Consider the following 23,144-nt stretch of genomic DNA (forward strand, 5'->3'; position numbering starts at 1 on the left):
TAATATTCATATATAGGGTCTGAGGAGGCAGTCTTTAGTTGAACATATTAATATTTCTGCCATCAGTTGTATGAATATTCACATTAAGTGAGAGAAAGGTAGAAAGAAGAGCCTTCTATCCATTTGGGTCAGGTTTTGTTGCCAAACCAGTTATGAAAAAACTTAGAAGTCCAGAGGTTTTTCAATTTTGAATTTCAGATAATTGTGAGCCTATAATATGTTACGTATTAAAACATTAATATGTATAACGCTTTTAACAAGTAATTTAAAATGTAATAAAATTATATATCTTTATTTGATAGTTATCAATTTTTCCACTTTTACCTTTTAGTTCATCCTCAAAAATATTTTCTTTGTTCAGCTGCTGTATTCTCGAGGATTGCTTATTGATCTTCTAATCAAATCTAATGTCAGTCACTATGCAGAGTTCAAAAATATTACCAGGATTCTTGCATTTCGAGAAGGAAGAGTGGAACAGGTACTGTGCTGATCAAGTATTGTAACTGGATATGAATTTAATTTATTATGGTTTGCTTTGGAAGGATGAGTAACGCAAGATTATTTTCCTGGTAAAGCAGAAAATCCCAGTCTTGCATGATGATTTACAAATATAAATATTAAGAAATTTCTCAATTAAAATGTGTTAATTTTCTTAGGAGATCTTCAGGAACTTGATCTTGGTATTGAGAAAGTGTTAATTTTGGACAACATTGCTAGATTTGAGATGTCATTTGTTCCCAGTTAGGGATGACATGCCATTGACCTTTCCCCAAACCCCCACAGTGGTTAAGATATTTTATTGCACCTTTGGTGACTGGTGTGGGGAGCAGTCTGCCCCTAGGGTAGTGCCCTGCAGAGGAGACCATCTCAGTCTCAGTCCTTGTAGCCCCTGAGCCCCCAGGGCCTCCTATGAAAAATGGCACAGTATAATTACCAATAAAATAATCATAATAAAAATAAAAAGTCTCTGTTTTGACTACTCTTCAGATTTCCCACTGGAAGTATGCAAAGCTATTGAAGTACATATTCAGAGTTTTGTCTTAGCCTTAAATAGTGCCTGTCCACTTTCCTCTCGTAGTTTTCTCAATTCAGCACATGCAAAGGGGCTGGCTTATTCTCCTTTTAATTTCCTTCACAAGGTCTTCTCTTTAGACATCTACTTTGATCTTTGCATCCCACAGCTCTGAGACAAGCTTCAGTCTTTCCTCTAATAGCTCTTCTGTATAGATGCCACAAATACCTGTCTCTCTTTGGTCCATACCTTCTTCTTCAGTACCTGTAGCCTCAGTTTCACGGTAAAGATCTACTCACTCCAATGCTGAGCCCCACACAGGCAACTTGCACCCTTTGTGGTCAAACATGCCCACTAGATCATCATAGCGCCCTCTAGCAGCCACACTGCACATACCGAGGAGCTTTTCCCCTGCCTGAGCTGGGGTATGTAGCAGCACAGCTTCATGGGTCACCCCAGTATAGTAGTCCAGTCCCTGAGCAAGGCTCAGGTCAAAGGAAATCTTATCAGCAGTGCCAAGAAGAGTCAAGTATTCAAACAGCAGCTTCACGTCTCCCAGGCCTTCCAAGGCCTGCTAGTTTTTGGATAGTTAGGATCCTGAAGCAGCTATTCCACCTGGGATATCCCACCATGCTGCTGAATGAAGTCCCCAGTGCAGTCAACCACCTCAGGTGTGAGGCCCTTCTCTCCCACCATCTCGTTCTTTACTTCCTCCCAGGACACCTTGTCCAGCCTGTCCACTGATGAACAGATGGTATTAGGAACCTCACAGATTGTATGCATCCCATCTAGGATGTGCTTATCATTCACCTTGACCAGGAAGTCACCTATCTGAAATGAATTCAGGATCTCACACATGATCTTTAGGCACTCTGCATCAGGAATCATGGAGTCAAATTGCTCGGCAATGTCAAAATCCTACAAGGAGAGAGGTAGTTAGAGATCCTTGGGAGTTTCTTTTTTTAATTTTTTTATTTTTTTAAAATATATTTTATTGATTTTTTACAGAGAGGAAGGGAGAGAGATAGAGAGTTAGAAACATCGATGAGAGAGAAACATCGACCAGCTGCCTCTTGCACACCCCATACCGGGGATGTGCCCGCAACCAATGTACATGCCCTTGACCGGAATCGAATCTGGGACCTTTCAGTCCGCAGACTGACGCTCTACCACTGAGCCAAACCGGTTTCCGCGAGTTTCTTAAATGGAGATTCCTGGGAGCTCTTCTCTCACTGAAGGCCACTTATGCATAGACTTCTTTCTTCTTTCGCTGATCATCAGCTCAGAGGAAAACCCTAGCATTCTTGGGTCTGTTACTATTTCTGGTTTCCTTTCCATCTATTGGGCTATTACTTCTTCATCACACTCATTTACTTTTCCTATTTCCACCTACCACTTGGTGGGGAGGGAAGAGGAGAGGCAACTATACAGCCACTGTTGGCCTTTTAATGACATAAGGAGTAACTTGATAAATTAAAGTATGAGAGCTTACAAGTTAATTAGCTCTGGAGTCAACAGAGGTGTTATTGGAACTGAAGGTAGGTAATGTGATATAGCCTGGCTAGAATGGAAATAATCTTGTTATACTTAAATGAAAAAAAATGTTTTTTGGAATACTTGTTTATCACTAAGAAACATGTTCTTAACTTAAAACCATGTATTTCAGGTTCCTTGTTCGAGAGCAGATGTCTTTAATAGTAAACAACTTACTATGGTAGAAAAGCAATGCTAATGAAGTTTCTTACATTTTGTATGGAGCATGAGAAACATCCCGGTGAATATAAAGGTATTCTTTTTCATTTAATTGTGTTCTATAATTATTTAAGCTTTCTTATTATTTTAATGTGTTTGCCCTATTGTAGTGAGCCATTTATTACTCTCTTAAAATACATTCTTACTGTGCACTGTCCATTAGAATAGCCATTAGCAACATGTTGCTGTTAAAATTAATAAAATGTAAAATTCAGTTCTTCAGTCACACTAGCCATATTTCAAGTATCAATCGCCAAATATAGTTAGTAGCTATTGTGGCTGCAGTGATGGTATGGAATATTTTATCACTGAAGAAACACTGTGCTGTGTATTAATTTTTATTCTTGCTAATTAAATATTGTTGACAACTGGTTTTTTGTAGATGATAGAGTAGTCCCCCCATATGTTCCAAGACCCCAAGTGGATGCCTGAAACTGCAGATAGTACCGAACAGTATATACACTAGGTTTTTCTATGCATATACACACTTTATGACTACTCTTTGATTACAAATTGCCAGTGTCACTGCTATTATTAAGTACTGGAGGCCCAGTGCACGAAATTCAAGCCATCAATTAGACATCCTTAGCATTGCCTCAGAGGTGGGAGAGGCTGTAAACCTGGCTCAGGCCTTCTGATTAGCCATTAGCGTACTGACCACCAGAGGGCAGCTCCTTCACTGAATGTATGCTCCTTGGTGGTCAGGGCATGTCATAGCGACCAGTCTTTCTGTCATTTGGTCGATTTGCATATTAGCCTTTTATTATATAGGATAATAAGAGTTACTTGAACATAGGTACTGTGATACTGAGATGTTTGATCTGATAACTGAGATGGCTACTGACTGAATGAATAACTCACAGTGTATGCAGTGTGAATATGCTGGACAAGGGGGCTGATTCCTGTCCAGGGTGGAATGAGGTGGAGTGGATCAGGATATCACAAGCTTTCATCACAAGCTACTGAAAACTGTGCAATTTATAATTTATAAATTAATTCTGAAATTTTCCATTTAATATTTTTGGGACTGCAGTTGATTGTGGGTAACTGAAAACATGGAAAACAGATCAATGGATAAGGGAGAGAATACTGTATTCTTTTGCATTGTATCATTCATGTTTTTCATCAGTAATAAAAAATATAGTTTTTTCATTTTTATAGTATTACTGTGCATAGAATATTGAATTATTTATTTTTGATTGAGTTTTTTTAAAGCCTAGATGACATGGTGGAAACCACTGGATTAGGAGAATATGTGGTTTCTGGTCTTAGCTTTGACCCATCTCACTGTGTGATCTCGGGCCAGTTACTTCACAGTTTGTTGAAAATTGAATGTATCACTTTAATGACAGAGCTTTACACTTTAAGGGCATTAGGATAGAAAAGTTTTCTAAAGTAAGAACATACCATCGACAATTCATCTATAAAGTTATAATGAGAACTATAGCAATATTTTTTAATAAATATGCAGATGATGTTTTGTTGAGTTGAACACTTGAAACCTGTTGTGAACCAATGTCACCTCAATAAATACAACGTTTTTTAAAAAATGTAGCTTTTGCTCTTACAGCTTCAGGTCCATTAGATACTGCCAAATTGTTCTCATAGTGATGTAAACATACTCTCTCAGTAAATGTTATAATTTTTGTTTACATAAACAATTTCTATAAAGTTTTTTTTAAATATATTTTATTGATTTTTACAGAAAGGAAGGGAGAGAGATAGGGAGTTAGAAACATCGAAGAGAGAGAAACATCAAGGTACATGCCCTTGATCGGAATCGAACCTGGGACCTTTCAGTCTGCAGGCCGACGCTCTATCCACTGAGCCAAACCGGTTTCGGCAGTTTTTTGTGTTTTGTCATGGAATTATATTTTCTAAGACTAACAGTCCAATTATATTTTTTCTGTTCTTGTTTTAACAGGATTGAGGAACCTTTTTTTCTGCCAAGGGTAATTTGGATATTTATAACCTCATTCGAGGGCCATGCAAAATTCTCAACTTAAAAATAAGTCTGCTATATTTGGTCAAACATTTAATTAATTCACCCCTAATGCCTTACGGTGCCAGATCAAATGATTTTGTCATCCTTACATGGCTTGCGGACTGGAAATTCTCCACCCCTGGTCTAAAGGAATTTTTCAGGAGTCTCTTATCTTTTGTGGTGTGATTATAAGGCAGTAAAATCATTTCCACTAGCCATCAAGAAATTAAATTTCATTACTTTATTAAGTTCACTGTTCCTAGATTTAATAAAAGTATATATATTTCAATAAATCAAGTACTGCTCTATTATTATTTTTATCAAAAACTTGCTCATTTGTTATATTTAATATTTCAAAATACAATTATTGGTGTTATTCTGCAGTTTTATTTCATCTTTTAATTGAATTTATTGGGGGTGACATTTGTTCACAAAATTATACAAATTTCAGATATATATAGCTCAACAACATATTTACAAACTGCATCATGTGTCCATTGCTCCAAGCAAAATCTCTCTGTTCCCATTCCCTGCCCCCCTTTTCCCAACTCCATCTATTCTCCACCCTACTTTCCCTCTCACTATCTTCACACTGTTGTCTTTTTTTTAAATGTGTGTGTGTGTGTGTGTGTGTGTGTGTGTGTTTCTGCAGTTTTAATGATATAGTGAGGTAACCTTACTATCAACCTCAGAAAGCAGTTGTGATGGTTAATAAGTTTTTTAATGCTTTTCTACTTTTTGAATCTGTAAAATATTAAATAAAGTTTCATCCTTTAAAGTTTAAAAATTGTACCATCAATCCAGTTGATATTATATTTCTAGTCCCCAGTACTCCCAAATCATTGTTTTTTGTCCAAAATGTAATATTGCCACCCATCTTCTTTGACAAGTATTTATACAGACTTGATCTCATTTTTTGTTTAATAGTTTTAAGTTGAAATTTAGTTCTGATTTTTGATAAATTTTCATCTTTGTTTTCATAGCCTATGAGGAGATTACATTTTCTGAATATTTAAAAACTCAAAAATTAACTCCGAACCTCCAACATTTTGTTCTGTATTCAATTGCAATGACACCGAAGTCAACCAGCAGTACCTTAGATGGACTCAAAGCTATCAAAAACTTTCTTCACTGTCTCGGGCGCTATGGCAACACTCCTTTTTTGTTTCCTTTATATGGCCAAGGGGAGCTCCCTCAGTGTTTCTGCAGGTAAGACTGCCATTGGTTCCTTGGTTTCTTATTAAGGTGACACTTGAATAAAGGATGAAAATTAGACAAACATTAGATTTACTCAAGATTTAGTATTTTCAAACATATACTTTATTGTTCTATTTTTTATAAACATTCACCCTGCATACTTACTTACTACCTAAATGATATATTCAGTTTGGTCTGTTTTGAACTTTAAAAATAGAATCATACTGTATATTTCTTTTTCCACTCAATATTATGTTTCATAGTATCATCCTTGTGTATAATTATAGTAAATTTATTTTCATTGCTATACATTGGGAATTATATATTGTAAATATAGCGCAATTTATTTATTTTTTTGTTTTTCTATTGATGGACACCCGATATTTCAAGTTTTTTGCTTTTATTAACATCCTTGTATGTGTTTCAGGATATACATAGTCAGGAGTTTCTCTAAGATACATACCTAGGAGTGGAATTTCTGAGACAGGGGATAGATATATGAATGTTCATTTACGATAGTGCCCAGTTATTTCTCCAGAGAGTTGTATCAGTTTACATTCCCCTAATAGTATGTCAGAATTCCCACAGCTCTGCATCTTTGCCAATATTTTCTAATTTTTGTCAATTTATCTTACATAAAATACCATCACATTGTGTTTTTACATTTTATTTTTCAATTACAGTTTATATTCAATATTATTTTTTATAAGTTTTAGGTATATAGCATAGTGTTTAGCCAATCATATACTTTACAAAGTGCAAATTGGTAATTATATCACATTGTGTTTTTATTTTGCATTATCCAGATTACTTATGAATGTCTTCTCCTACGGTCATTGGTTATTTGTTTGCCTTCTGGAAAATGCTTCTTAGTGTCTTTTGCCCATTTGTCTTTTTCTTATTGATTTCTTATTGAAGTTTAATATATTCTGAACACTAATCTTTTCTGTTATATGTCTCATGTATATCTTGCCTTATAGTATTTATGATGCATAGATATCATTAAGATTAATTTAATCAACCCTAGAGAGTTTAGCTCAGTGGATAGAGCATTAGCCTGTGGACTGAATGGTCCCAGGTTTGACTCTGGTCAGGGGTACATGCATAGGTTGTGGGCTCTATCGCCAGGAGAGGGTGTGCAGGAGCAGCTAATCAGTGATTCTCCCTCATCATTGATGCTTTTATCTCTCTCTCCTTCTCTCTTCTTCTCTGAAATCAATAAAATTATTTAAAATAAAAGATTAATGTAATTAGGTATTGCCATCTTTTCTTTTATGCATAGCATTTTTATGGTAGTAGAGCACAGTAGTTAAGAATCTGGACTATGGAGACAGACTGTGTAGATATAAATCCTGGCTCCTCCATTTACTAGCCATGCACTCTTGGACAAGTTTCACAGTCTCTATTACGTTTTCAAAGTATTAACTTTTGGGGTTTTTTATTCTCTCTGTTATCATTTGTGTCCTTGTTCATTAACTTCTGCTCTTCATTAAATCTTTTATTTTCCTTTATTTGGGTTTTCTCAGCTCATCCCTCCTATTTCCTCCCCTTGTCAGTTTTGAGTCTGATACCCAGTGAATTCCAGTCATCTTTATTTTTATTTTATAATATAAGCATTTATGATTATAGTTCTCACTATTGTTTTGAATCTTAACACAGTTATAACAAGTACTAGAGGCTCAGTGAACAAAATTTGTGCACTTGGGGGTGTGGTTCCTCAGCCTGGCCTACGCCCACTTGCAGTCCAGGAGCCCTCAGGGGATGTCCAACTGATGGCTTAGACATCCTTAGTGCTGCTGCGGAGTGGGAAAGCTCTCGCCACTGCTGCCGCCGCTGTGCTTGGCAACTATGAGCCTGGCTTCTGGCTGAGTGGTGCTCCCCCTGTGGGAGTGCACTGACTAGCAGGGGGCAGATCCTGTGTTGAGCATCTGCCCCCTGGTGGTCAGAACATGTCATAGTGAGCGGTTGAGTGGCCTTAGGATATCATTAGCATATTATACTTTGATTGGTTTACTGGATGACCAGACACTTAGCATATTAGGCTTTTATTATATAGGATTATTTTTATTATCTTTTACTGGTAGTCCTATGTATCTTTTTCTTTTATAATAATATATTTTATTGATTTTTTTACAGAGAGGAAGAGAGAGGGATAGAGAGTTAGAAACATCGATGAGAGAGAATCATCGATCAGCTGCCTCTTGCACACCCCCACTGGGGATGTGCCCGCAACCAAGGTACATGCCTTTGACCGGAATGGAACCCGGGACCTTTCAGTCCACAGACCAATGCTCTATCCACTGAGCCAAACCGGTTTCAGCAGTCCTATGTATCTTAATTTCCATTATTATTTTTGCATTAACCTGTGAGTTGTTATGAGGTGTTTTAAAAGAGCTAATTTGTTTGATTCTTCTGTTCTTACCTAATTTAATTGTATTGTGTCTAGAAATTGTTTTTATATTACTGATTCTTTGAACTTTATTTTATGACTTATTATGTTCTGAATTTTTATAATTTTTCCATGTGTTCTCGAGAGGAATGTGTTTATCTAGTTGTTGGTACATGGAGTCTAATAAGTCAAGCTTTGAGTTGTAATTTTCAAACTTTACTTTTATAATTGTTTAGTCTTCCCAATTAATTTAATATTTTACATTATCTGATTACCTTCTTCATCCTTAGTAATACATTTTTCTTAAAGTCTATTTTGATATTCAAATAGCTACTTCAACTTTTGAGTATTTGTTCGTTATATCTTTATCCCTTTATTTTTTAAAACGTTTCTGAGTCTGTATTTAGAGCTTTAAATAACATATTACATGTTTTTATTTTCATCTGACAATCTTGTTCTGCTACCAATCAGGATGAAAATCAGTTCCTTCCTTCTGAAGTATGTAATTTTAAAAGTTCCTCTACTTTATATCTGTTGGTGGTAAATGCTTCCTGGTTTTTGCATATATGAAAATAACTTATGCCTCTGTTTTGAATGAAGATTTGCTAGGTAAACATTTCTAGGTTGGCAATTCATATTTTAATTTAATTTATTGGCATAACATTGGTCAACATGAACATATAGGTTTCAGGTATGGGTTTCTATATTACAATATCTGTATATTGTACCCTATACCCACTACCTCAAATCAAATCTTTTCCTGTCACCATATATTAGGATCCCCTTCTTTCCAACCCCCTTTCTTCTGGCAGCCACCATACTGCTGTTTGTGTTCACGAGTTTCAGTTTTATGTCCCACATATGAGTGACATCATGTGGTTCTTAGCTTTTTCTGACTGAATTATTTCACTTAGTATAATGTTCTCAAGGTGCATCTATGTTGTTGCAAATGGTGATATTTCATCCTTACTTATGGCTGAGTAGCATTCTGTTGTGTATATGTACCACATCTTCTTTATCCAGGTCTCTATTGTAGGACACTTTGGTTGTTTCCATTCATTTTTTTTATAATTAAATATATTCTGTTGACATTGGTTATTAGCATTATATAGGTTTCAGGTACACATTTCTGTAATATAGCATATGTATATTGCATTATGTGCTCACCACTTTAAATATTTCTCTTGGTACTTTAAAAATTTGTTCCACTGATATTTGAGTTCCATTTTTGCTTTTGAAAAACTTGATGTCAGCTTAATTATCATTTCTTTATAAGTGAAATTTATTCTCTCTCAGGTTGTTTTTAAGATAGTTTGTCTTTGGCGTTTTGCATTTTCATTCCAATGAATTTAAAATTCCTTTATACAGGATGTCCCACAAAATATATACACACCTTGAATGATTACAACATCAGTGTTCATTAACATATAATTCATTTTCAAGATTTAAAAGAATCTACAGAAATGGGTAATTTTTTTTTTTATCAGTGCCTGTTTTCACACTGATAACCTATCTGGTCTAGGCACTGCTGATAACGTGAAACAGTGGAATTGCAAACATCAAGAATCATTTCTATCGGTATTTGTGTACCTTCAATTCATTGACTGTTGCCAGTTTTGTAACTTTATCTTTATGTGTCCCCCTAAGAAAAATTCTAGTGGCACTTTAGGATAACTTTTCTTAGTTCAAAGCTTAATCTGGTCTCACCCATTATTTTAGATCAGTTAATTCTGAAACGGAGTGAAAACTGAGTTATCAGCTGTTGTGTGTATACATTTTTTGGGACACTATGTTTATCTAGCTTGATATAGTCTGAACCATATGAAATTAACAATATTAAACCATTTGACCAACAATTTTATATGGTTTAAACAACAACATTGCATTTCCTCTATCTGTAAATTGTCATTTATTATTTTGGAAAATTATCAAGCAGCATGTTTGCAATTATTGCTTTCCTCCATTGCCTTTCTTCTCATCATTTTGGAACTCCAACCAGATATGTTTTAGAACTTGGTATTCTCTCTTTCATATTTCTCCCTCCCTTTTTAATAATATCTTTCCTATTTATTAATCTATTTTTCATATTTTCTATCTCCTTGTCATTCTCACTGCATTCTGAATACTTTATTAATATCTGTTTTCCAGCTTATTAATTCTCTTCACCGGTGACTAATCTGTACTTTAACTCTTTTGACTTTTGACTTTAATGATTTTATTTTTCATCTCCTCCCCAAATCTTCTCTATCATTATTTGATATTCTCTTCTGCTTGTTCATTTTTTATATAAAGAAATTTTATATTCTGCCATTTGTTGTTTCTGTTGATATATGTTAATGGTTTATTTCTTTGTGCTATGTTTACCTTTGATTGAGAGTTTATATTTCATTGACTTTAATCTGTGAAAATCTAGGAACCCAAATTAAGGATGTTTCCTTTCAAGGATTATTTGTTTGCTTCGGTCAGAAGGCACTAACTCTTGAGATTATTTCCACTCCTCTTAGTGCATCTTCACTTAATATGGGCAATAAGACTTGACTTTTTTCAGTTGCAATATTTGATGCTCAAAGCTTTGAATTCAGCTCAGCATTTTCTTATTCTGTGCATGTATATACGCATATGTGTTTGGGTTTGGGGGCACATTTCCTGTGGATAGTCCTCTTATTTCCTTCTATCTCCTCAGTGCAATAAAAATTATGTTTAATATAAGAAATTGGGTGTTTTCTTTTTGTTACAACTGGAGGTCTCCTTACACTTTCCTGTCTAATGTATTGCTAGAAGTGGAAATAGGTATTCTCAATCTATATTTCTTACCTATGTGATTTTATGAATGGAGGTGAGAATTTTATAATTTGAAAGTAACTTAATTCTGAATATGATAGGTCTGTATATTTCCAGACAAGCTCTTTCTCCTTTAATTGGTTGCCTAAGTAGGAATGGATAAGGAGTGTCATATCTCCCAGGACCTGAGGACCTCCTATCAATTGAAACTAATGGGAATTCTATCATTTTCTTGCTCATACTTTTCATCTTTCTGTGGCATGGCCTGATTCAAAAGGAGCCACATTCTTCTCATGGTGCCATTTGTTAATCACTCCTATAGAACTTTAACAGAACTTTAGGGTAAGTAATACAGGGACAGAATAAACAGATCATTGGGGAATGAGCTGAAGTTCCCTGGCTTCCTTACTGGCACATTATGAAAATGAAATATTTAACATAATTTATTTTTTCCATTTTTAAATTAATTTGAGAGAGGTAGGGAGAGAGAAACATTGATGTGAATAAGAAACATCGCTGGTTATCTCCATATGCACTAAATTTCTATATTTTCTTTCCTAATTTACACACTTTCTAAATAGGTATTTGGTTTTGCTTATTTGTTGTTTTTTATGGGAAAAGCTGCTTAAAAGTTTTATTTAAACTTTTATTTATTTTTATTCCCGTGCTGATATAAAATTTCAGAATGAGACCCTTATGTCTTAGTTCTTAGACAAGGAAACATTTTTCCCCAAACAGTATCATAATCTCCTAAGGCTAAGGTTTAATCAGCCTTCCATATCTTTTCATCTTCTTCAGAACTTATCTCAGAATTTTGTGTGTGGTTCAGATTTAATGTTTGTTATAAAACTTATACCTCACCCTTCCAAATTTAAAGTGATACTTTTAAGGAATGTTGTAATTAAATGTATGTACAGATAGGTAGCGAGATGATAATAGATGAGAGATAGATAGATGAATAGATAGATAGATAGATAGATAGATAGATAGATAATGATCTATATATAATATATAGATATTAAATAGATGATAGATAGACGATAGATAATATATAGATATTAAATAGATGATAGATAGATATTAAAAACAAAAAAAAGTTTTGTCTTGCAATTGAAGTAGTATATTAAATTTTGAGTGGTTCTTTGGTAATTAAAGTTACTCTTACTCTGAGTTCTTCCTACATATGACATATAAGAGTCTGTGAATTATAATAAAACTGCATTTATGTGGCCTAGGCATATTAACTTTTAATTTAATATTTGATTCCCTGTATAATACTTTATAATTTCATATAAATATTGTTGTGTTTATGTCCTAAAGTGCTAACACTATCACCATCTATATATCATAGTATACACTTTTTATCACCAGGTTATCAGAATTAGGTGTCACCTGTTCTATGATTTCTAACCACCATTCTATATTCTGTTTTAATATAAGCCTCTTAAACATTTCTCTCAGCCAGTTACAGTGTGTTCTCATCAAGGCTACTGTTATAAATGGCATGCATGCATATTTATGTGAAGGATTCAAAGACATTTGTAAGTCGTATCCTTGCATTCTAAATGAATTCTGCATAAACAGTATAACATTTTAACTACTAGAGATAACTTTCATGAATAAATGCCCTTTGAGGATTTTATAAATTTAAATAGATTTTTAAGCAAAGAAAATGATGCTTTTTATTATACTACCTTCTACCCATTAATATGTCATGATACATAAATTGGACCATATTGGAAGAAAAATCATTGAAACCGGTATGTTTTTTTAGTCTAGCAAGCCATAGAATTTTTCCTACTATATATTAGTTGGTTAATATTTTTTCTGGCATGCATAACAGTATATGTATGTAGTATATATGTTTTTAAACTCTTATAATATATCTTCCAAACAGAAGTTCTCTTTAAGCCCTAACTGACTAATTGATTTATGTTATCTGTGTGGTTGGTAACATAGTAGCCTTTAGAATTACTTTCTGATTCAGAGTAGGTTTTATATATTATGTCATGTTTTCATAACCTGTGAAATGGAGCAGTACCAGTGGGCACAAACAAACTTTACATTTTTTTTATAGATAGACCTAGATTGCCCAAAAATTGTTACTTGTGTTTTGTAAAGAGAGGGTAGTTAAAATTGGCCACAGATTATATTGAAGGAAATTTTTATTAGTTTATATATTCAGTTGCATGTGAAGTCAGAGCAAAATTGAGATGGTTTTTAGTGTCTGCACCAAATGTTCTTGCCCTTTCACCCAACAAGTATTGGTTAGATTATAGATCTAATTTGACAGTACATTATTATTCTTCCCTTCAGCAACATTCTCCTTTAATTTCTCTACTTTAAAAAAAATCTCCCTACTATGCTGGTAGTAATATAACAAAAAATTTTTGAGTGGGAAGAATGCTTTTATATTGTTTTGACTGGTTGTCTAATTTTGCAAATGAGGAAACTTAACATAAAAAGACGCTGAGTCTAGAAACCAGACTTCCTGATTTTTTTTATGTCTTCCAGGCATTTTTTTTTTATGTCTCACCGCTTATATAATTTTTAAGCAATGTTTTCTGTAAACACTAAAAGGAGGTAATTAATAAAAAATAGATTTTGGGGGATTTTTAAAATATTTGTGATATTTGTCAGCTTTTGACAACTTGTAATTTGCTGTGATTTTTTTTTTTTTTCTTACTGTCAGTACATAGTCATTTTCCTAAAGAAAGCTGGAGAGAATAAGGGCTGTTTTTAGGGTGTTTTATAAACATGTTCTGATTCTCTGCCAAATAGCAAATATTGATTTAGATGAATGAAGAAAATCTTTAAACGTCTCCCATTTTACTTAATTGATAAAGTAAAAGGAAAAACAAACCATGAGCAAATCAATATCCCCTCCACTCTTATAACTGTATGTGTACATTTAATAAACACTAATGTGGATATGAGTCCATTAGCAGTTAGGTTTTGGAGATTAGTTAGCATTTCTCTGTTTAATGCTCCCAAGCCATCATGGTAGAACTGCAAGATATACCTAAATGTAGGTTCATAAACTGGCCCTATGTCTAATTGGTGGAATTGATCAGTTTAAATGTGTCTTTGTGTAAAGCTTGATTATTGGATCAAGCCTTAAATATTTGAAATATTTATTAAATGTTAAAACATTGCTAAAGTGAATTTGAAAGAAACATAAATTAATTGAACATTGAGTTCATAAATCATATGGTTAAACAAGAAATATTTTCATAGTTGATCACTACATACTATTGTTTTACAACACTGCAGCTGAGTAAAACTGCATTGATATAGTATGTCAAAGGTTCTTATTCTAAGGCCAATAGGTCCTTGGAGTTCATATACAAGATGTTGTATGTGTGTCTTTCGGAAAAAAATTCATGGTTTCATCAGATTTTCACAGGCATCCATGACCTAAAAAGAAAGATTGAGAACTATTGCTTTGAATTTTCAATTAAAGTAAAAGGTGTTTGGGGTATCTAAAGACTGTAGGGTTACAGGAAAACTTGGAAAATGTTGCTATTGGAACTGTAATTTAGAAAAATGCAAACATATATCTATAGTATGGTGGCATGGAGAACTCATAAATCCTATATAACAAAGAGGGGATATGCAAATTGACCATCACTGCACCACAAATATGGCAGTGTCCACGGGGTTTGGGGGAGGGGTCCGTAATACAAGATGGCTGCGTCCACAGCAGAGGCCAAGTTCCCGTAACCAGCTTTAACGAGGAATCAGCAGGGTCCTGAGGCTGTGTCCCCCCGCCTTCACCTTACCCTGAGGAGCTTGACAGGTGACCTCAGTCAGTGCCCCCTGCCTTGGCACCAGGCCGGGAGACCTCAGGCCACCCCTCCCTCCCAACAGGCCTTGACAGGGAACCTCAGGTCACACCCCCTACCCTAGCACCAGGCCAGGGGACCTGAGGCTGCACCCCCTTCCCCAGGGGGCTTGACAAGGTTGGGACTGGCCAGGTTTGTATCTAGCCCAATGGGAGACTGACCAGATCTTGGTCTCATGCGATTTTGAGGTGCACATAGGTGGGTAGGGACTTGACTTTGGGTCCCTTGGTACACCCCAGACTCTGACAGGAGGAAGATTTTCATATATATACATTTTACTAATTTTCTTTCATCTCTGACACTTCTATTATAGAGAAAGGTCAAATAGCAATATTAAAATATTTCCTCTAATTAATCCCCTTTTAATGTATATGAATTTCGTGCACTGGGCCACTAGTATAAAATAATCAACAGGAGGGTACATTTTAGAGCTGGACCAATGGGGTAAAATCCTGGTCCTACCATTTACTAGCTGTGTATCTTTGGACAAGTTATTTAACTTTCTATATTCCAGTTTCTTCATTTTTCATGGGGATAATAACAGTATGCACCTCATAGGTTGTAAGGGTTAAATTAAATTAATAATTGGAAAGTGCCTAAAACAGCACTTGCCTTAATAAGTACTGCATACATGTTATCTGTTATTATTATTACTGTTACTATTATTATTATAATTATTGTTGCTGCTGCTGTTGTAGAATGCCACCAGAGCAAGTAAGAGGCTGATTTAGGGACTGAACAAGATTTGGTATTCTAATCTAGGAAGCCCACAACCTTTTTCTGTAAAGGGTCATATAGTAAATTGTTTAGGCTTTGCAAGTCATATGGTCTCTGTTGAAACTATTTGCAGTCATAGACAATATGTAAAAGAATGGACATGACTGTGTTTCAAAAACCTGTTATTTACAAAAATAGATGGAAGGTTTTTCTACCTCAGTTCAATAAGTTGAATATGCTTTATGTCTATAAAATATAATAATAATTTTTTAAAACCCTGATTCATTACGTACTTGATGGATAAAGGAATAGTACTAAGTATTTATAAATTGCTACAACATTTGCATATTAAAGAAACTAGAGTAATATTTCTTAATCTTTCACCTATGTCGGAATTTAACATGTGGGTTGCTGAGTCTCATCCCCAGAGTCTGATTTATAGATCTGGAGTGGGACCTGAAAATTGCATTTCTAACAAGTTTCCAGGTGTTGCTGATGGACCACTATTGAAATGAAGCAACCAGGGGAATGGCTCCCTGGACCTAATTCTAACCAATAAGAAAACAACATTAATTAATTAATTAATTAAGTAAGTAAGTAAGTAAAATGGCAGAAAACTTGAGACAAACCATCTCTATTATTTGCTATTAATTTATTTTAATTTTTCCACTTTTAATTCAGTAGCAACATATTTTAGCTTCCCTTCTCTGCCTAGTACTCTCCTAAGTGTAGTGAATACATATAAAAAACAGACAGCAACAGCCTTTGATGTCCATGTCAAGAGAGTTTACTCTAGTGGAATAAAGAAAATGTATAGTTATGGATCAATTAGAGAATAAGAAAATATATTTCCTCAGGTTTCAGAATGGGCAGTTTAGGTATAAATTGCACCAGTACTCAAAACTGATTAGAAGAAGCCTAAACTAATATAACATGAAATTAATTCAATCAAGGCACATAGAGGACACTTTGATGAAGTGATAGGAATCTCAGACTGCTCTATTAACCAATACATATCCTGTAAAGAGTAAGATGATTGGGCTTACTCTGTGCCAATCTACTAGCAGGCTGACACCACCTGTCACTGAACATGGGCAGATACACAGTCATTCTAAAGGCTCTTGGTTTAGGTCAGAGTTTCTCAATCTCAGCTCTGTTGACATTTTTGGAAGGATAATTGTTTGCTGTGTTTGGGAAAGGGCTATCCTGTTCATCATAGGATGATTAACAGCATCCCTGGACTCTACACACTGGGTGCCACTACCTTCACCCATTTACTTGTGATAGGCAAAAATGTCTCCAGAAATTGCCAGATGTCCCATAGGGGAAAATAACTCCTATTTCAGAAATACTGGTTTAGTGCAAATCAGTATATATTGAATTGGTATAATCTACTCTAGTTAAATATTTAAAGGCAGAGAGAATAAAATGTTCTTGCAGTCTTTTCTTATAATCTTATTACTCAATTTTGGTTAAAAAATCTGTAGCTATGTAAAAATTCTTTAAATTAAAGAGAACAGTTTAAAATATCTTGGCATTTGAATTTATGGAATAAGTTATGCAGTTCATTTAGCAAATTACCTGACATATAGGAGAAAATTCTTGAATAACATACTATCTTAGTCATTAGAAAAAAATGAAAATACTGAAAAAAGAAAACACATATACTCTTAGGAAGAAATACAAGCCCTATTCTCCACCCTTGAATTCCACCCCTAGAGTTAGCTATTGCTAAGTTAGTTGCATATCTTCCTGTCTTTTCCATGCCTGTACAAACATCTTTGTATAATTGGGTATATGTGTGCATACTTATAAAATTTTAAACGGTTGAATAGTTCTTTGATATACAGATGTATGTACCATAATTTAACCACTTCCTATTATTAATATCATCATGCTAAAATGTTTTTTATATAAGAAATATAATTTCATATGCAGAAATTTTGGAAAACAGGAACAGAACTATTAACATTATTATAATAATTAACTTAAATCCCATAACCTGTTAACAATAATGATACAACATTTTGGTATATTTTCTCCTACTTTTATTCAGCCATACATTTAAAAAGTTATGTAATTACAGCCCTCTTAGTTTTTTTATTTGGCTATTTTAAATTATAGCTTAAGTAAACTTATAACCATCGTCTTCAAAACATATCTCAGCTTAAAATAGATAGCAGTAGGAGGTTGGGTATTGTAAGAGGAGTTTTTTTTAAATTCAGGAGCTCCTAATCTCACATTCAATGCCTGGAATCAATCACCACTTGGGTTTCAGGAATTTGGGGGTAAATACCCTGAAATTGCATGCCAGATTTTGGGCATAGCTGTATTTTTTTCTAGGAAAGGGATTCATAGCAGTGTGAAATAGATTAACTGAAAGCTTGTCTCCCAGAAGTTAGAGGACTGTTGTTTGAATAGCAATTTTACAAACTCGAGGATCCTGGAGGATAAAGTAAGCACAGCAGCATAACTCATTTTCTGAATCCTTTGTATATAATTTTACAGATGGTTTTCCCTCTGGTTAATAGTTGATATTGGCATAGAGATTATACATGAAGTATAGAGGGTGAGCATGATGATGTGTATATGATCATTTGTTTGTTTTTTCCTTGAGGAGAGAGTGTTGCATGGGATAAACAGCAGGGTGGTGAGGTAATTCATCATTTTGAAACCTGTTCTCTGGTGATGGATGGATAGATTGCTAAAGTAACTCAATAATCTTCATTTTTTTTCCAGGTTATTCACAGATCAGTGAGCATTATCGTTAATAAAGCAATGGAATGCTTTTGTGTCCTTGCCTGCATTATTCCTCAGGTTTTGACAGGAAAAGACTTTTAATTTGAGAATAAACTCTTATTTTAAAATTACATTATATTTAAGAGTGTGTTGCTGGAGCATTTAATGTGACTCTCATGAATATATTAGAATTATATTGCCTACACAAATTATACAGTTTGAGTTTCTAATTTAGTAATAGCTCCCTTCAATGCTAACTAACTCAGGTGCTATATTATTTTCAGGTAGGTACAAAAACTTTCCTAGCCATTTTCTCCTAGGTTACATATGTATACTACTTCAGATCTTAAAATAATTCTAATAACTTGTATTAGAGTGAAAGGTGGCTGGCTTTGTATAGGGCAAGAGTGATATATGTATTCAGTCCAATATTTGGAGCTGATATTTTACTTTGATTAAATTAAAAGGTAACAATATGCTTTCGCATAGATTAACGTTTTAAGGATCATTCAAAACAATTTGTGATCCATCCCTTTGGAATCTATCTATATTGTGCAAGTGTATTAGAAATAACATGTGATGTGTTTTTACTTTCATTTTTAAAAATTTTATTGTTGAAAGTATTACAGATGTTTCCTTCCCCCCCTCCCCTTTGACCCTTTCTAGCCCACACCCAAGCCCCCCAGGCCTTCACCACACTATTGTCTGTGTCCATGGGTTATGCATATATGTATATAAGTTCTTTGGTTAATCTCTTCCCACCCATGCACCCCCACCTCCCCTCTGAGATTTGACAGACACATATTATATTAAGAAAACATAGGATTCTCTTTATTCTTTTGATATTTTTTCTCCTAACTTGTTACTATACATTTTCTGGCTAAACCTTGCAACAGTAGACCTTTACTTTTTCTTGAAAGGAAATATTTATTTTCTTTTTTTGTTTATCAAAGTAATTCATGTTTATGATAAGAAATTTTCACAATACCAAATGTGTGAAGAATATAACAATTAAATTGATGAGATGGTTATTTTTAAATGTTTTTATTTATTTTAGAGAGAAAGGAAGGGAGAGGGATAGAGAGATAGAAACATCAATTGGCTGCCTCCTGCACATCCCCCAATGGGGACTGAGCCTAGAACCCAGGCATGTGCCCTGACTAGGAATCAAATCTGAATCCTCTTGGTTCATGAGTTGATGCTCAACCACTGAGCCACACCTGCAGGGCTTGGTTTGGTTTAAAAGTGGCTTTCCTCTTATTATTTACTAAGTATTTCAGCCTTATTTTTTTTATAGTCTCAAAACTACTTTAATGTTTGAAAATTAAAACAATTCCTCCAGATTGCTCAATATATTATCATTTTCATTGTTGTTGTCTAAGTTTAAAAATTCTAAAGCTTTTTTCCCTTACCATGGCTTTTAGTGTCCTAATCATGTTTATCTCTTTTCAATATTTATATAGTTTATTGGCAAAGGAAGAAACAGATCCTTCTACAAATAACTTGGTAAAAATCTGAATTTCCCATGAGGGAACCAATGTCACCCCAATAAATTCAATAATAAATAAATAAATATAAAGAGATAGTAAATTTGAGTTCATACATTGAATAAATTAACTTATGGGAAAGGATCAACCCCCCTCTTTTAAAAAAAAAAATGTTATCACAAGGTTCTAGTGTGAAGGAGAGAGCATATTTTAGAGGTCAAGCTGTTAAAATTAAAGCATTCCCCCCCCCCCAGAATATATAGTATAAAATATTTCATTGTTTATATGTTTATATGCTCCTTTTTACAAGAGTAAAGACCAAAGGACTGGTATGCTTGCATACAAACCCAATCAATGGGCACAGACAATAGCGGGGTGCGGGCAAGAGTCAGGGAGGGGGTGGAAGTTAATGGGGGGATGAGAGCACATATGTAATACCTTAATAAAGAAATTAAAGATTGAAAAAAAGTAAAGACTACTCTTATAAATCACAGTTATTATGATTATTAAATTAGAAACGAAGTTTTACTGAAATAAATGTTTCTACATCACAGGGATTTTTGTTTTGTTTTGTTTGTAGCCGAGCATTTTCGTTTATTACTCTCTGCTTCACTAAGAGAAAGGAGTTGTTTTCTTCTGTTTTAAAATTTGTTTTTATTAACTTCAGAGAGAGGAAGGGAGAGGGAAGAGATAGAAACATCAATGATGAGAGAGAATCATTGATCTGCTGCCTCCTGTACGCACCCTATAGTGGATCTAGCCTGCAATCCAGCATGTGCCCTGACCGGGAATTAAACTGTGACCTCTTGGTTCATAGGTTGACACACAATCACTTAGCCACCCCTGTGGGGTAAGAATTGTTTTTTTTTTGTTTGTTTTGTTTTGTTTTTAACAAAGTATAGCCTGTCATAGTTTAGTAGTGTAAGCATGTCATGTGTACACGAGTTTTAGAGATGTCTTCACTGATCACTATACATTGTCCAGCCATAAATATTTAAGTCTTAGTAACCTCAACTCCCCAAATTTGATTTTAGAAAATAAGTCAAAGAACAGTAATTTTGCATTTCCAGACTCTTTTCATATATTTGCCATTAAAAATAAGCAATGTTTTGCCCAGCTGGTGTGTCTCAGTGATTATTTACCCATGAATCAAGAGGTCCCTGGTTTGATTCCCAGTCAGGGCGCATGCCCAGGTTGCAAATTCAATCCCTAAACTACAGTAGGGGGCATGCAGGAAGCAGACAATCAACTTATCTCTGTCATCAATGTTTCCATCTCTCTATGCTAACCCCTTCCTCTCTCTCTCTTAAAAAAAAAATCAATAAAATTTATTTTTTAAAAAACAGTGTTGCTATTCTCCCCTTTCCATTCACCCCAACTGCCACTATAGGAATCAATATTCTTAACTTACCCCATACACCTCCTCCTCTCATGAATGTGGTTTACATTTTTAATTCTCATTATATTTTTTAATTCTATTTTTAAAATAAACCTATAAAAATAAAAGAAGTCTTTGAGAACTTCTAGACTTGTACTGTTTTTTATCTCATTTTCATACCCATTGTGAATATGTCCCTTTTGAAAATATCTTTCTTTTCCAGAGATTAAGCCCTTAAGCGTGTGTTACAAATATGTACTCTTGATCACAAGAGGACTCTAGTAAAAGTGCTAGGTATTCATTGTTTGTTACCACAAATACATTTGCAGCTTTTGTACCTTTCTTGTAGCTGTATGCATTTTATCTGAACACACACATACACACACACACACACACACACACACACACACACACACACACTCATACACTCAAGACCTGTTAGAAATGTGTTTAACAGTTACTGACTTTTTTTTTAACCAAAGACTTAAAACTAATAATTTTTATTTGAAAATTTACGGGAGCATTGACTATAAACTTGGTGTCTTTGTTTTATCATATTTAATCTTAGAATAATTCACCTAACTGATGTGGCTCAGTGGTTGAGCACTGACTTATGAACCAGGAGGTCACAGTTCTATTCCCAGTCAGGGAACATACCGGGGCTGCAGGCTCGATCCCCATAGAGGTGTGCAGTAGGCAGTCGATCAATGATTCCCTCTCATCATTGATGTTTCTATTTATTTCACTCCTTTCTAAAATCAATAAAAATATATTTTTAAAAAATTGAAATTCATTAAATATTGAGATAATATATATAATGCCCGGCCAGTATGGCTCAGTGGTTGAGCATCCATCCACCCATGAATCAGGAGGTCATGGTTTGATTCCTTGTCAGGGCATATGCCTGGATTGTGGGCTCTGTCCCCAGTTGGGGGGGGGGGGTTATCTCTCATCATTGATGTTTCTATCTCTCCCTTTCCCTTCCTCTCTGAAATCAATAAAAAATATATTTTTTAAGAAATATATTTTATTGATTTTTTACAGAGAGGAAGGGAGAGAGATAGAGAGCTAGAAACGTCGATGAGAGAGAAACATCGACCAGCTGCCTCCTGCACAACCCCCACCGGGGATGTGCCTACAACCAATGTACATGCCCCTGACCGGAATCAAACCTGGAACCTTTCAGTCTACAGACCGACGCTCTACCACTGAGCCAAACCAGTGTCGGCAATAAAAATTTATTTTTAAAAATAGCATATAGAATACTTTACACTAACTTCTGTGTGTATTAGACACACATTGTTGAAAAAAGAACATCTCTGTCTGGGAGGGGATGTTAAAGAGTATTGGACAGAGAGATTGGACAACTAATTTAAGAGAGCATATGTACAATTATGAAAAGATAGGGTGATATGATAGAAGTGACTATTGGTAGGAGTAGGGAGGTGCCCCCTCAGATGCTCTGATGGTCAGGGAAGGCCACTCAGGAGGCTGTAATTTGCATGTAGTAACACCAAAATATGATGATAAGGCATACACTTTTGAAGATCTGAGTGAGGAGCCTTCTAAGCAGCTGGCACTGTGTCAGAGGTCTAAGATGGAGTCTGTTGGGATATAGAAAGGTCACTATGGCAGTGACACAATGAACAATGAATCAAGAGTGGTATTTGTTGTAGTACCCCAAATGAGGCCATTTGTAAGCATACAAATAATTGCTACCTGTTGTTTTTTGTTTGTTTGTTTGTTTGTTTACAGCAACGCTGTGCCCCAATAATTTCTTATATGCAAACTTTTCTAGCTTTTGAAATATGATTTCCTGTTTGATTATTGCTGTACTTCTGTGGGAAAATATACATAATGTTT

At 34.7% G+C, this 23,144-nt stretch overlaps 1 protein-coding gene and 1 pseudogene across 1 annotated transcript in view; one reads left to right on the forward strand and one right to left on the reverse strand.

The window, feature by feature from the left end:
• The window catches only part of CHM (CHM Rab escort protein), a 152,440-nt gene that overhangs the window by 26,649 nt on the left and 102,647 nt on the right, over positions 1–23,144 (forward strand). Inside the window, 4 exon segments of the mRNA XM_045582361.1 lie at positions 362–478; positions 2,679–2,733; positions 2,736–2,798; positions 5,732–5,957. Of these exon segments, the coding sequence (XP_045438317.1) occupies positions 362–478; positions 2,679–2,733; positions 2,736–2,798; positions 5,732–5,957 (461 nt within the window).
• Positions 1,149–2,350, reverse strand: LOC118720129 (annotated as a pseudogene).

The sequence above is a fragment of the Pipistrellus kuhlii genome, unplaced genomic scaffold (assembly GCF_014108245.1).
Source record: "Pipistrellus kuhlii isolate mPipKuh1 unplaced genomic scaffold, mPipKuh1.p scaffold_m20_p_16, whole genome shotgun sequence".
NCBI classification, from domain to species: Eukaryota; Metazoa; Chordata; class Mammalia; order Chiroptera; family Vespertilionidae; genus Pipistrellus; species Pipistrellus kuhlii.